This window comes from Pseudophryne corroboree, chromosome 12 (assembly GCF_028390025.1).
Source record: "Pseudophryne corroboree isolate aPseCor3 chromosome 12, aPseCor3.hap2, whole genome shotgun sequence".
Lineage (NCBI taxonomy): Eukaryota > Metazoa > Chordata > Amphibia > Anura > Myobatrachidae > Pseudophryne > Pseudophryne corroboree.
The window spans coordinates 12,153,316-12,170,327 of record NC_086455.1 but is presented as its reverse complement, the minus strand read 5'-3'; the positions used below and the strand labels follow the sequence as shown (position 1 = coordinate 12,170,327).

The following is a 17,012-nucleotide window of genomic DNA, read 5'->3' as shown; positions in this document are numbered from 1 at the left end:
CACTACACCCCCAACATGACCTGACCACTGGCCATGATCATAATACATCTATTACACCCTATACAAACATAGGACAGTACACCCCAACATGACCTGACCACTGGCCATGACCATAATACATCTATTGCACCCCATACAGACATAGGACACTACACCCCAACATGACCTGACCATTGGCCATGACCATAATACATCTATTACACTCTATACAGACATAGGACACTACACTCCAACATGACCTGACCACTGGCCATGACCATAATACATCTATAACATCCTATACAGACACAGGACACTACACCCCAACATGACCTGACCACTGGCCATGACCATAATACATCTATTACACCTTATACAGACATAGGACACTACACCCCAACATGACCTGACCGCTGGACGTATTACACCCTATACAGACATAGGACACTACACCCCAAACATGACCTGACCGCTGGCCATGACTATAATACATTTATTACACCCTATACAGACATAGGACACTACACCCCAACATGACCTAACCACTGGCCATGACCATAATACATCTATTACACCCTATACAGACACAGGACACTACACCCTCAACATGACCTGACCACTGGCCATGACCATAATACATCTATTACACCCTATACAGACATAGGACACTACACCCCCAACATGACCTGACCACTGGCCATGACCATAATACATCTATTACACCCTATACAGACACAGGACACTACACCCCCAACATGACCTGACCACTGGCCATGACCATAATACATCTATTACACCCTATACAGACATAAGACACTACACCCCCAACATGACCTGACCACTGGCCATGACCATAATACATCTATTACACCCTATACAGATATAGGACACTACACCCCCAACATGACCTGACCGCTGGACGTATTACACCCTATACAGACATAGGACACTACACCCCAAACATGACCTGACCGCTGGCCATGACCATAATACATTTATTACACCCTATACAGACATAGGACACTACACCCCCAACATGACCTGACCACTGCCAGTGACCATAATACATCTATTACACCCTATACAGACATAGGACACTACACCCCCAACATGACCTGACCACTGGCCATGACCATAATACATCTATTACACCCTATACAGACATAGGACACTACACCCCAACATGACCTAACCACTGGCCATGACCATAATACATCTATTACACCCTATACAGACACAGGACACTACACCCCCAACATGACCTGACCACTGGCCATGACCATAATACATCTATTACACCCTATACAGACATAGGACACTACACCCCCAACATGACCTGACCACTGGCCATGACCATAATACATCTATTACACCCTATACAGACATAAGACACTACACCCCCAACATGACCTGACCACTGGCCATGACCATAATACATCTATTACACCCTATACAGACATAAGACACTACACCCCCAACATGACCTGACCGCTGGACGTATTACACCCTATACAGTCAGTGGTGTAATGATCATATAATGTAATATTTTGCAGGCCCCTTCCAGAGGCAACTACAGAAGAGGACGATATAGATTCCAAAGAAGAGCATCCAGCAGGTAATGGCCGCTATATGTTATGTGATGAGAGGACGAAGAGAAAACAACACAATTTGGCTGTGAAAGTTTACACTGCAGAAATATTCAACATAAATAGTAGCAGTTGCTCAACTGTTATTTATGTGTGATTATTATTATTAATGTATGATTATTGATATTAATGTATGATTATTATTATTGTATGATTATTGATATTGTATGATTATTATTAATGTATGATTATTGTTGAATTTTTTTGTCTGCTATATTCTAATAGAAAAAGAATATACTCTATGCTGAACAGTTGAAGTGACTTGTATCGATGGTAAAAGATCCTAGTGTAAACGTGTTATCCTCTTGTGTTACCCCCGCAGTCTGCCCCCCGAGTACGCTGGAATTGTGCGGTAACCGTCACATGAAGAAACGCCTCTCTGCCCCCGATATCAGCTTTAACCTGGAGAACAGCGAGGGGTCGGCCGCCTCCAGCAACATCAAGGAACGAACGACGGACGAGGACTTCGACTTTGATATTGATGATCTGGAAACCCCAAGTACCAATGAAATGCTGGACTTTCCCGAAATGAGCCACGAATTTGAATGGGAAGGTAAATTCTCTTTTCAGGTTCCCTACTAGGGGGTGTGGTACAAGAGCAAGTTGTGCTTTTGTTATAGGCGGTTATATAGAACCATATATCATGGGCTAAGTAGACCACATATAAGCTATGTGGCCATTGAGATATACCATTTATGGGGCTGTTCAGAAGGAGGAGACTGTGCGATTGGCCACAGACCATACAGATAACAGGTTCCCAAACGTGGTTCTCAAGACGTCCCAACAGTCCAGGGTTTAGGGATATCTCTGCTTTGGCACAGATGGTATAATCAAACTGACTGAGGTACTATATAGGTCACCTCTGCTTAAACATGGCTATCCTTAAAACCTGGACCTTTGGGGTGCCTTGAGGACCTCGTTTGGAAGCCACTGCACCAAGACACTGCCCTTGTGCACAGAACAAGCATAACTGACATGCAGTGCTTTGTCATTTGAGAATTTTCTCCCACATAGCAAGCATCAGCCTGTAAAATGGCCGTTATGATAAATGAATACTTCATGCTCACGATTGTCTAAATTTGGCCTTTCTGTCTGCCGTAATCCCATGCAATACAGGGGAATACTACAATGCGTCCTTCTGTTATTTATTAAACATTCTATACACTACGCATCGTTTGGCATAAGATCTACTTTAGCCCCCTCTCCCTACGCCGTAATAACGAGTAGCCTAGGGCAAGTCATACAGAATAAAACCACAACAGACCGCCTGAGTGTCAGTTTCCTAGATTTGCATGTACAGGTGAATGAGCTGCAAATCATTTATAAGGGGACACCATAAACGCCAGTAGTGGTTTGTGATCTTGTAGTACAGTACCTGCAATACGATTTTCAATGTTTAGTCCTCCGTTATCAAATGATTGGTGCTCAATGTCAGCCAGGGCTCATATGCAGGAAACTGCAGTGCTAAGAACTTCCAAATATTCTGATTCATAATCTCTTATAAGCAAGAAAAAAAGAGATTGTTTCCCCCAGCACCCTGAATGATAACAGTAACCAGATATAAATCCCACATAATATTAGAATTCAGAGATCTTAGTTACACATATTTGCGCAAATGTGTGAATAAGCCCCAAAGCCGCATCAAGGCGTCTCTGTATATTTGGGGTCCCTAGCGCTATATCTAGGTGCAGGGTGTGGCACCCCAAAACACCAGCATAAGCCAGAAAGCCCAGCGTAGCATACCAGTGAAAAAACTATAGTGTTAATAAATTAGTATTTAGGAAGCCGAAGCTATAGAGAAAGTGATACAAAAATGAAATGCAATTAAAATAGAGAAATAGTGTTAAAAATTTAATAAGTGAAAAGTGTTAATTGAATCTTATAAGTAAAGGATACAGCAGTTACAGCGATTATAAAGCAATCTGAGAAACATGATGTTTTAGTAGCGTTGATCGTACAGGACACTACACCGCTCAGCATGCAAGGCGGATATATTATAAGACTGGGGATGAACCTACTTGTATAAAAGCATTAGCCAGTAAACCAAGTGTAGCCATAGGAAGTGGGTGAGACTTATAACTAGAGGCCAGCGAGTACGCTGGTGTGACTGCAAACGGGGGCGGATAGGAGCCACAGCCCCACAATGCGAGAGTGTCAGCTCTTATGCCAAGTGATCATATTGCCATACAGTTTGTAGCTAAAGGGTCTATGAACGAAGCCTTGGAAAGAGATATAAGGGCAGATGTACAAAGCACTGGGAAGTGGGGAAAGATAAACTACCAACCAATTAGCTCATGTCTATCACTTTTTAAACACCGCCTGTAGCATGGCAGTTAGGAGCTGATTGGTTGGTACTTTATATTTCTCCAGGGCTTAGTACATAGACCTCCTAAGTCACACGTGCTATATTTTAAATAAGATATTTCAGTTTTGACACGTAACGCGTTTCTCCGCCAACAGATGACCTCCCGAAGGCTAAAGAGATGGAGAACGCTTCCTACGTTGAGAACCGTGTGGCTGACATGACAGACAAAGATGGCCGCAAATGGAGAATATTCCTAATGGGGGAACACAAGGTGGACATGACAGCTATCGAGCCATATAAGAAAGTTATCTCCTACGGAGGTAATCGGGAGTAAGCCACACGCTATTACATTTTAGGGATTGCATAGAAGATTCTGTCAAGGATTTAGAATCCGCTAATTTGGCATTTTCCAGTCTTGGATATTAATACAATAGTAGAAATGACATTGTAGGCAAATGGTGGCACAGTATAATCATCTATTCTGCTTTCTCCTCCAGGGTATTATGGCGAGGGCTTAAATGCAGTCATCATTTTTGCATCCTGCTACTTACCGGAGAGCAATATACCAGATTACCAATACGTTATGGACAATCTCTTCAGGTACTCTTATGTCATTAGGCCTGCAGTACATTACATAGCCAGTAGGGGGCAGTGTTGTAGTGCTAAAGGGCGATCTGTGGAACTTTGTGTAATCGCTTAAACATAGCGTCGGTGATATTATAGTTGTCCATTTTGTGCTGTTTGAGGCCCGTCACTTTTTAACGTCTAATTCTTCCATGTGTAACTTGCAATGTCATTTACCATGTAAATGAAAACAGCAAGATGTGTAAACGGATGAGACCTGACTGCTGTGCGAGGCTCTTGTAGAGAGACAGTGGGACCTGCATACATGAGGCTTGCACAGGTTGGAGAGTACACCCATTCACGTTGCCTACCTTGCATGTTGTCACACTGCGCGTACTCCGGATCCGCGATGCATAGTCCTAGGAATTTTTTAGTCGCATCTTCCATTGCGATGGAAAGGGTCTCACACAGGCTTAGTTCAGACAGGGTGTACTGGCAGTACTGCAGGATATGCAGAGCTGGACAGATGCATAATGCGCATTGATGATGATCATACTAAGCGTACGGATAGGGGCGGTCCAGCCGCAAAGCTGCGTACAACTCTTTACAAGGGCAATTTATATGCATTTAGCTCCGTGTTTTCACAGGAAATATTACTTTGGACCATTCATTGCTACATATAATCCTAAACTCCTATAAATTATCACAGTTTGTGTTACTATATACTACGGGGGAGATGTACAAAGCCTTCTACAGGGTGGAGAAATGGACAAGTTGAGGCAGGCCTGCCGAGGAGAGGGGGAGCGGGTACTAATTACCCAGGCCCGGCTTGTTTCTTGGGCCCGTGGCTTTTTTATTCTTCTTCTTTTTTACCTAAGCTTGAGCGCACACGCCTCCCATAATTAGGCCACACCCTAAAAAGTTTACTCTGGTCCGGCACAGCTCCCTGCAGCACTGGTTGCCCATAGCAACTAATCAGATTCTACCTATCATTTTATCAAGTGTACTTGATTAATGCTACCTCGAGGCTGACTGGTTGCTATTGGTAACATCTCCACTTGTCCGCTTTTTAGAAGGCTAGATATTGAGCTTTGGTTTAACATCATGGGGAGGAGTTAGGGCTTCTGTGACCCTCTGTATTACTATGGTAAACCGGCCCTTGGGTGACCTCTATGGGGGAGAGACTATAATAAAGGAGGATTATCCGGAAGTCAGTAACTCTGTAAATATTGGTGTATTGCCCACACATAACGCCCGCTCTCCCTGTATGCCATGCTGCAGTAGTGTGCTGAGTCTGTGCTGTACACTCAGGTACATAATTGGGACCCTGGATCTTATGGTTGTAGAAAACTACATGCTGATCTACCTGAACGGGTGCACGCCGCGCAACAAGATCCCCACCATGAGCTGGATTAAGCGCTGTTACCAGGCCACGGGCAGACGGTAAGTACCGCTCGTTGCTGCAGTCTCCGTATGTGTAGCCGTGCATGGCTGACTGCTCTCAATGGGGGAGATCAATCAAGCCTTGGAGAGAAAGTGGATAAGTTGCCCAAACAACAACGTTCCACATGTAATATAATCCTGATGTTCCCTCACTCTCATGATTTAAGGGTCTATTCGTGGAGCAGTGAAAAGTGTGGAGAAGTTGCCCTTGGCAACCAATCAGCATTAAAGTAACAGTTATCATTTGCATAGTATACAATTGTGCGGAGCAGCTGATTGGTTGCCATGGGCAACTTCATCTGGGTGCTATTTGCAGTGACCCAACGCATTTCATACACTAAGACTAATCTACATAAACATATCAATCAGATATATTTGCACTGGCTTTTCCATTCCTCAGGCTATCCTGCCTCTTGTACTACTAGAACACTTCACAGTCTCCCCCCACATATTTGCATACTGAAGCCACTGGCATTTGTCTGAGGAGAGAGATCAATAATTGTACATACTTAGGGAATAACCGGAAAATATATTAGTCATTATTTTCTACTGTTGCATTAGGAAGCAAATTAATTTTGCCATTCACACCTGAAATGTAATTTACATTATGCTATAGAGCTACCGTACGGTGATGTCTTTATAGGGCTATATAGGATTGTTCTGATGTGACGATTATTTTAGGTTGAAGAAAAATCTGAAATCTGTCCTGATTGTGCACGCGACGTGGTATGTGAAAGCGCTGCTGTCCATTATACGCCCATTTATCAGGTTAGTAAATGTTTCCGTATGCAGCAGTGAATGGGTTTTTGGTTTACGCTATTACACCTATAGAGAAGACATTAACAATAGAAACCGCCATAGCAGCACTTAATCTTCCCAATTTGGCGAGATTCTGATTATTACACGGTAACAGTGTTGCAGCTGCTTCTAGAGTTCCGATGACATTCCTCTCCAGAATAATGGCTCGTTCAACATCTTGTAAAGCCATCTGTTTTATTTGCATCCATTAAAAGTCAATCGTCGTAGTATTGCATACATAAGTACAATGAAATTGACTCGCTCATGCAGCAATAACCGAGGCGGAGAAGTGGGAATCGGGGGCACAGGTGTGGCATTTAAGCAAGAATGATGCCTATGTATATTTATTTACGCATAATGCACATAAATGTATATCTGTTACATACAGATTGCTCCAATTGCTCTGTTATAAAGTTGTTGCTGCTTTTAGGTACATAACACGTATTCCTGAGGCATCGTGAATGGAAAGTGCCTCTGAGAATGGTGCGAGATTGCAAAATATATAACACTAGCGCCCGCGGCCCACTGTCACTACAGGATACAGTTACAATCCCGACGGTCGGGATCCCAGTGCACGAGGTACTGGGATCCCGAAAGGGCCAGGACACCGCGCCGGAATCTAGACCGTCGGGATCCTGATTGTCCGAACAGCGACGCCGACAGCCGGCATTTCATACCCAACCCGATTGCACAAGGGTATGTAGGCAGGTGTACCAAATCTGCAGAGGTAATTCTGTAGTTGGTGAGGAACACCATCTCCCATCACCTGGTACAAACATCAAGACCTAACGCTACTTAAAGCAGGCCTGGGTGAGACAGCCATTTTGTGGCTGGCCGCAGTTCTCTATTGTACACCAGGAACTCCTGACAGCACTGGTGCATACTGCACTATGCCTGCCTCCACGTCTGCAGGTCCACCTGAAGCCAAGGAGATGAGAAGATGAGGTAGGCGAGACTTGATGTCACTAGTTGCCTCATCCTGGCCGCCAGTCTCTATAAGTATACATCTGCGGCCACCTTTCTCTATGGCTCTATATAGGATATACACACTATGCAGTCAGCACTGATAAGCTCTGACAGGTACTAATAGAGGTGGAAACCTAGCTCCGTCACCTTCATACTAAATGCAGCTAATAGTAACTGTATAAGTACCTGGCAGCCACCCAGCTATACGTAATACAATAATCTTCCAGCCAGCATGACTGAGCATTGCGGTTTTGGATATTCAACACAATTGCTGAGGAACTTGTGGTTTATAAGGTTTCGCTTGGTAAGGTCTGGGAGTCTCAGGGACTTTTCTGAAGAAATAAGCTGTAGGCGCTCCACACAGGTGTGTTCCCTGATATCCGTGTCAGCTCCGTGTTATTCCGGAACATGAGAATGTAGGAGAGAGGCATTCTCACACAGAGATCCCTGATCTCCACAGAACAGTGGCACTCGGCTAGATTTAGTAAAGGTCCACTTACCTGAGCTTGCCGTGACTGGCCGTGTCATGGCTCCCCCCAATAACACATGAAATTCTTAACGCACGTTGATATGATAAATTTGAAGTGAATAATGTTTTGATTTTGAGGTAACCATTTTCCCATTGCCTTACTTACCCGGCTAACGTTTGCGTCTCTGCAGCTCGAAGTTTGGGAAAAAGGTGACATTTGTCAACAGCCTAACTGATCTGTCGCAGTTTGTTCCGCTCGACCAGCTTCTCATTCCAGAGTGCATCCAACAGTGAGTGATCCCCGTATTTCTGCTATCCAATAATAACGTGACGCAGTGTGTAACAGGGGGGATAAATGAGTTTATCTAGACTTAACTGACAATAATGAGGACTCGTAGTACAGGGGAACGGACGGACATATATGCTTAGGGGCAATTTTATATAGTTGTTTTGCACCACCACTCTTTCCCACACAGGGGTATTACCGTGGCCGTATTTTACAGGGTACATCTGTTTAAAAAAAAAATATATATATATATTTTTTTTTTTCTTCTCTTTTTCAGGTTAGACCGTGACTTGAAGAGATAAAACTGTAACCAAGGATTCGTTCTGGATTAACTAACTCTCTCTATATATATAAATATGGTGGAATTTTACTATCCGGGGGTTTGCGGAAGTGTGGTGACAACAAGCGAATAATGCGTGTAGCGGATGAAGGAACGTGGACCAGCTGGCATTCGCTGGGGTACTGTTGATTTGGGTGCCACAATAGGCAATGGGAATTCTGACGAGCCAACGTGATTATACAGAGAAGAAAAACTTCCTAGGACACCATTGGCCAAAACCAACCGTACTGTATATGAGACAATGGCTATTATAACATTTTCACTGAACAGACGTGCGGTTATCTATTAGGCTGTGCTAACCACAACCTGTACATTCTATTTGTAGGAACGTTCCTCTTTGCCTAAAGTATGTGCAGTACTGTTCTCGTTGCTTAGCATTGATTAGATTGCAATGAGGCCGGTGTCGCTAATTCTTCCACCTTCCAAAATATAATATATTCAGTTATATATTCAAATTTCCTGCGTACGTCTAACCTTGTCGGTTGTAATTCGCTTTCTAATAGGTCATATGATAGACTCACAACTGCCAGTGCAATGATTTGTGTGACCAGTATGAAAGCACGAGGCTGTCTAACTGGGTCACGCTGACTTTGACTATCCATATAACATACGGTAGGGAGTGTACTATGCCCTGTATCATGCATCATGTGTTATGTGTCTCCAGCTTTGTCCAGTTGGTATTATAAGTGATGGTTTTTACGTTGTTGAGTCATGTAGAGAAAGGAACCAAAAACTAGGACCGGGAAGGCTGCAATGCTGTAATTCTGGGGGATGGAACTCTGTGGTAACGTGTATTTGTTTTCTTGGAGTTTCCTTATTAAAGTGTATGGTATGATAAATGGTGCTATACTGTAGCGATGGTAATGTACTGTATAGTTTTATCACATGTGTAAACGTGTGTGTTTGTGTGTACAGACGTCATGTAACATTGTTAAGACACTGCAACAAATGTACGTTCACAATTTCTATTTAAATTTTGATGCTGTTAATAAAGTATTTTTATATGGTGACACTTTATTGTGCTGGTCAGCGCTGATACAGAGATGACAATTCACCAGTACTTTGTCTATAAATGGGGTGTGATATAGAAGATGTACTGCATTTGGTGCCCAAGCTAAAAATGTGTGAAAAGTGACCCATTTGGGCGCCCAAACGGCACTTTTCACGATCGCGCGCTTTAGTTTAGTCTGGTTTAGCTGCTTTATTGGGCTAAACTCGACACTAATGGGCGCGATACCAGGCATCAATTTAATATCGCCCCTGCGGTCTCCTGTCACTTTAGGCCGGCGATGTCAATTGATTTCCCGCCATAGTTTCAACCTATTGACTGTCTGCGTAGACACTGTAGATCGACCATACAGATACCCTATAAATGACTGAATAAGCCATTCCGTTTTCTTCTATTAAAGTATAATATATAATTTGAATTAACGGTCAGAAAAGCTTCTTAGAGAGTATCTTGTAATGGGAACTGATTCTGCGTCGCAAGCAGCAGCGTCTGTTTGCGGTGACTTTATACAAATACTGCTACAGACTCCGCCCCTTGTGTAAATCCACGCCGCAGCACGTGCAAGGTCTGAGACGCCCACTGTCAGCGTCTGAACACGCGTCCTGGGATACTACCATCAGTCACATGGAAGTTTGCAGCAGCCCTATGGCAGGGTCACTGTCTCCATCTGTCCACGGCCTCCGATGCCTGCAGCTGTGTTTGGGAATGCAGTCACTTGCACTGACACACCCCCAACACTCCCACTGAATGGTCCCCTTATTGTGTACACTGCCAGTCACTGCCCATCACATTTCTGATACCACCTGTCCGTCGATGGCAGCAGCACCTTGGTGCATGTGCACCGTAGTTTTCAAAAAAAATTTGTGTATGTGCAATTGCAAAAACACACTCTCAGCATTGCGGGGCAGGTGAACCTAAAAACAATCCAGACTGACGTAATCCATACTTGTAGGCATGCACTGAACCAACGAATCAAATGATCTACTTGTGACCTTTAGCACTTGGTCTCCTCTAAGCCTTATGTCTTCAGTTGGAAGTCGGAGTAAATACTTTCTTAAACTAGTAGAAAAGGCAGAAGAACGGAACCAGGACAAAGCCATGTTGCATTTCAGTGGTGATCATGATAGAAGCAGGTTGCCTCTGATAACGGCGGTCACACCACTGCATGGTGTTGGCAGATGGTGAAAGTTTTTCGACTATAAAATCTTCAAAAAGGCCTCAAGCGTGCAGATCCATTCCAACAGGGTTGACCATAGTTGGTTACCTGAAGCACAGGGTAGAGGGTACAAGAATCAGGGATCAAGAAAGGCTAGGTGCAAAAATTGTTCGCGGAACCCTACAATTCTGGATCGCATTCTACAATGGAGTCTCAACGGGGTGTTAATGGGATTAACGCTGCTACCTTCTAACCTATTAAAAAGAGAATTTCACAAACTCCATTACAGTCCAGGTTTTAAAGATATCTATGTTTGAGCACAGGTTACTTAATTATAACCTCAGTCAATTTGAATTAACCATCTGGCCTCAAGCATGGATATCCTTATACATGTACTGTAATGGCGGAGTTTGGGAAACTTTGCGTTAAAAATAGGATTTTGGTACTTACCAGGTAAATCCTTTTCTTTGAATCCATAGGGGGCACTGGAGTACTCTTGGGATATGGACGGCTTAGCAGAAACAAAGGCACTGAATATTTAAATTTAGAACTCTCCACCCCTCCATATCCCCGAGTACCTCAGTGTAGTATCCCAGTGTTAAAAGATATTTCTATTCAGTTTTGTACCATTCAAGCACTACCGTGTGAAGACAGAGAGAAATCCAGGCACTCTCCATTATGATATGGTGGTCCTAACCGTGGATGCATCATTTCTGCTAAGAGTGGTCTTCAAGTTCCATAGGCCGTAAGTCAATGTAACTTGTGTTTTAATGTGTCCTGCATCTCCATGCACCCTCCCGCCTGTCCACTTTGCTCTGCCAATGACTACCACCTGTCCTCCCAACTGAGTACATCCTCCCAGTCAGGGACGGATCTAGACTTTTCTTTAGGGGGGGGGGCGGTTTACTGTTTCATCTTGATTCCTCCCTCTACAGTCCTAACTCCTCCTCTCTCAATTCTGACTGAACTTTTTGAGTGAGACTGAGATAGAGCTTTGTGATTGTTCTATGTACATGTGACTGTGCTATGGGGTAATTGTATTTATTAGCCCTAGTACCCACACACCAGCAAGTGAGGGGCAAATGCTCTGTAACCCTTGCTCTCCTGGCTCCTCTGTGCTGCTGTGGTATAAGCTGCAGCACATCGTTCTGACTCAGGTTCTCCACGGAGAGCTCTCTTCTGCTCAAAAGTGGGCGTGGCTGTGACTGTTTTAGGGGGGGCGGTCGCCCCCCCCCCTAGATCCGGCCCTGCTTCCAAGACTTTGTCGGTGCTGCTCCCTACCAATGGAACTCTGTCCCTATCCCTTTCAGACTCTCCAAAGCTTCAAACAGGTTCCCAAAGCCTTCCAGCTATCATCCTAATCCACTGCTCTATGCTCCTCGCTCACTGTCTCGCCCCTGTCTGCCCCTCCCCTATAGATTGTAAGCTCCCACGAGCAGGGCCCTCTTCCCTTCTGTGCTTTTCCTGACCTATACAATCATCCCCATTACCAACAACACCGCCGAACCTTTGGCCTCAGACAGTGTGGATTTTAATAAGATTTTACTTACCGATAAATCTATTTCTCATAGTCCGTAGTGGATGCTGGGACTCCGTCAGGACCATGGGGAATAGCGGCTCCGCAGGAGACAGGGCACAAAATTTAAAAGTTTGACCACTAGGTGGTGTGTACTGGCTCCTCCCCCTATGACCCTCCTCCAAGCCTCAGTTAGGATACTGTGCCCGGACGAGCGTACACAATAAGGAAGGATTTTGAATCCCGGGTAAGACTCATACCAGCCACACCAATCACACTGTACAACTTGTGATCTGAACCCAGTTAACAGTATGACAAACGTAGGAGCCTCTGAACAGACGGCTCACAACAATAACAACCCGATTTTTTTGTAACAATAACTATGTACAAGTATTGCAGACAATCCGCACTTGGGATGGGCGCCCAGCATCCACTACGGACTACGAGAAATAGATTTATCGGTAAGTAAAATCTTATTTTCTCTGACGTCCTAGTGGATGCTGGGACTCCGTCAGGACCATGGGGATTATACCAAAGCTCCCAAACGGGCAGGAGAGTGCGGATGACTCTGCAGCACCGAATGAGAGAACTCCAGGTCCTCCTTAGCCAGGGTATCAAATTTGTAGAATTTTACAAACGTGTTCTCCCCTGACCACGTAGCTGCTCGGCAGAGTTGTAATGCCGAGACCCCTCGGGCAGCCGCCCAAGATGAGCCCACCTTCCTTGTGGAATGGGCCTTGACAGATTTAGGCTGTGGCAGGCCTGCCACAGAATGTGCAAGTTGAATTGTGCTACAAATCCAACGAGCAATCGTCTGCTTAGAAGCAGGAGCACCCAGCTTGTTGGGTGCATACTGTAAGATATTTCAAATCCACCGATTTGAGTGGCTCAAACCAATGGGATTTGAGAAAATCCAAAACTACATTAAGATCCCACGGTGCCACTGGGGGCACAACCGGGGGCTGTATATGTAGTACTCCTTTTACAAAAAGTCTGGACTTCAGAAACTGAAGCCAATTCTTTCTGGAAGAAAATCGACAGGGCCGAAATTTGAACCTTAATGGACCCTAATTTGAGGCCCATAGACAATCCTGTTTGCAGGAAATGTAGGAATCGACCCAGTTGAAATTCCTCCGTCGGGGCCTTCCTGGCCTCACACCACGCAACATATTTTCTCCAAATGCGGTGATAATGTTGTGCAGTCACCTCCTTCCTGGCTTTTACCAGGGTAGGGATGACCTCTTCCGGAATGCCTTTTTCCCTTAGGATTCGGCGTTCAACCGCCATGCCGTCAAACGCAGCCGCGGTAAGTCTTGGAATAGACACGGTCCCTGCTGAAGCAGGTCCCGTCTTAGAGGTAGAGGCCACGGATCTTCCGTGAGCATCTCCTGAAGTTCCGGGTACCAAGTTCTTCTTGGCCAATCCGGAGCCACGAGTATCGTTCTTACTCCCCTTTGCCGTATAATTCTCAGTACTTTTGGTATGAGAGGCAGAGGAGGAAACACATATACTGACTGGTACACCCATGGTGTTACCAGAGCGTCTACAGCTATTGCCTGAGGGTCTCTTGACCTGGCGCAATACCTGTCCAGTTTCTTGTTGAGGCGGGACGCCATCATGTCCACCATTGGTCTTTCCCAATGGACCACAATCATGTGGAAGACTTCTGGATGAAGTCCCCACTCTCCCGGGTGCAGATCGTGTCTGCTGAGGAAGTCTGCTTCCCAGTTGTCCACTCCCGGGATGAACACAGCTGACAGTGCTAACACATGATTTTCTGCCCAGCGGAGAATCCTTGCAGCTTCTGCCATTGCCCTCCTGCTTCTTGTGCCGCCCTGTCTGTTTACGTGGGCGACTGCCGTGATGTTGTCCGACTGAATCAACACCGGCTGACCCTGAAGCAGAGGTTTTGCCAGGCTTAGTGCATTGTAGATTGCTCTTAGCTCCAGTATATTTATGTGAAGAGACGTCTCCAGGCTTGACCACACGCCCTGGAAGTTTCTTCCCTGTGTGACCGCTCCCCAGCCTCTCAGGCTGGCATCCGTGGTCACTAGGACCCAGTTCAGTATGCCGAATCTGCGGCCCTCTAACAGATGAGCACTCTGCAACCACCATAGCAGAGACACTCTTGTCCTTGTGGACAATTTTATCCGCTGATGCATCTGCAGATGCGATCCGGACCATTTGTCCAGCAGATCCCACTGAAAAGTTCGTGCATGGAATCTGCCGAATGGAATCGCTTCGTAAGAAGCTACCATTTTTCCCAGGACTCTTGTGCATTGATGCACAGATACTTTTCCTGGTTTTAGGAGGTTCCTGACTAGATCGGATAACTCCCTGGCTTTCTCCTCCGGAAGAAATACCTTTTTCTGAACAGTGTCCAGAATCATCACTAGGAACAACAGACGTGTCGTCGGGATCAGTTGGGATTTTGGAAAATTCAGAATCCACCCGTGTTGTTGGAGCACTACTTGGGTTAGTGCTACTCCGACCTCCAGCTGTTCTCTGGATCTTGCCCTTATCAGGAGATCGTCCAAGTAAGGGATAATTAAGACGCCTTCTCTTCGAAGAAGGATCATCATTTCGGCCATTACCTTGGTAAAGACCCGGGGTGCCGTGGACAATCCAAACGGCAGCGTCTGAAACTGATAATGACAGTTTTGGACCATGAACCTGAGGTACCCTTGGTGTGAAGGACAAATTGGAACATGAAGGTAAGCATCCTTGATGTCCAAGGACACCATAAAATCCCCTTCTTCCAGATTCGCTATCACTGCTCTGAGTGACTCCATCTTGAACTTGAATTTTTGTATGTACAGGTTCAGAGATTTTAGATTTAGAATCGGTCTTACCGAGCCGTCCGGCTTCGGTACCACAAATAGCGTGGAGTAATACCCCTGTCCCTGTTGTAGGAGGGGTACCTTGACTATCACCTGCTGAGAATACAGCTTGTGAATGGCCTCCAATACCGTCGCCCTGTCGGAGGGAGACGTTGGCAAAGCAGACTTTAGGAAACGGCGAGGAGGGGACTTCTCGAATTCCAACCTGTAACCCTGAGATACTACCTGCAGGATCCAGGGGTCCACCTACGAGTGAGCCCACTGTGCGCTGAAATGTTTGAGGCGACCCCCCACCGCCCCTGAGTCTGCTTGTAAGGTCCCAGCGTCATGCTGACGCCTTTGTAGAAGCCGGGGAGGGCTTCTGCTCCTGGGAAGGAGCTGCTTGTTGCAGTCTCTTACCCTTTCCTTTGCCTCGGGGCAAATAGGAATGTCCTTTTGCTCGTTTGTTCTTATAGGAACGAAAGGACTGCGGCTGAAAAGCCTGCGGCTTTTTCTGCTGGGAGGTGACCTGGGGTAAAAAGGTGGATTTTCCGGCCGTTGCCGTGGCCACCAGATCCGATAGACCGACCCCAAATAATTCCTCCCCCTTATACGGCAATACTTCCATATGTCGTTTGGAATCCGCATCACCTGACCACTGGCGCGTCCATAAACTTCTTCTGGCAGATATGGACATCGCACTTACTCTTGATGCCAGAGTGCAAATATCTCTCTGTGCATCTCGCATATAAAGAAATGCATCCTTTAACTGCTCTATAGTCAGTAAAATACTGTCCCTATCCAGGGTATCAATATTTTCAGACAGTGACTCCGACCAAGCCACGCCAGCACTGCACATCCAGGCTGAGGCGATTGCTGGTCTCAGTATAACACCCGTATGTGTGTATATACTTTTTAATGCATTCTCCAGCCTCCTATCAGCTGGATCCTTGAGGGCGGCCGTATCAGGAGACGGTAACGCCACTTGCTTTGATAAGCGTGTGAGCGCCTTATCCACCCTAGGAGGTGTTTCCCAGCGCGCCCTAACCTCTGGCGGGAAAGGGTATAATGCCAATAACTTCTTTGAAATTAGCAGTTTTCTATCTGGGGTAACCCACGCTTCATCACACACTTCATTCAGTTCCTCTGATTCAGGAAAAACTATCGGTAGTTTTTTCACACCCCACATAATACCCCTTTTTGTGGTACTTGCAGTATCAGAGATATGCAAAGCCTCCTTCATTGCCGTGATCATATAACGTGTGGCCCTACTGGAAAATACGTTTGTTTCTTCACCGTCGACACTGGATTCAGTGTCAGTGTCTGGGTCTGTGTCGACCGACTGAGGTAAAGGGCGTTTTACAGCCCCTGACGGTGTCTGAGACGCCTGGACAGGTACTAACTGGTTTGCCGGCTGTCTCATGTCGTCAACCGACTTTTGTAGCGTGCTGACACTATCCCGTAATTCCATAAACAAAGCCATCCATTCTGGTGTCGACTCCCTAGGGGGTGACATCACCATTACAGGCAATTGCTCCGCCTCCACGCCAACATCGTCCTCATACATGTCGACACACACGTACCGACACACAGCAGACACACAGGGAATGCTCTGATAGAAGACAGGACCCCACTAGCCCTTTGGGGAGACAGAGGGAGAGTTTGCCAGCACACACCCAAGCGCTATAAATATATATAGGGACAACCTTAATAAGT

General features: G+C 45.6%; 1 protein-coding gene across 1 annotated transcript; it reads left to right on the top strand.

The window, feature by feature from the left end:
* The first annotated feature begins 1,530 nt into the window (after positions 1 to 1,530).
* BNIPL (BCL2 interacting protein like) lies at positions 1,531 to 9,905 on the top strand. Its single transcript, XM_063946998.1, has 8 exons — positions 1,531 to 1,594; positions 1,948 to 2,178; positions 4,086 to 4,250; positions 4,428 to 4,530; positions 5,806 to 5,937; positions 6,619 to 6,705; positions 8,362 to 8,460; positions 8,734 to 9,905. The coding sequence occupies exons 2-8, from the start codon at positions 1,989 to 1,991 to the stop codon at positions 8,756 to 8,758; spliced, it is 801 nt and encodes a 266-aa protein (XP_063803068.1). The 5' UTR covers positions 1,531 to 1,594; positions 1,948 to 1,988; the 3' UTR covers positions 8,759 to 9,905.
* Positions 9,906 to 17,012: the final 7,107 nt, after the last annotated feature.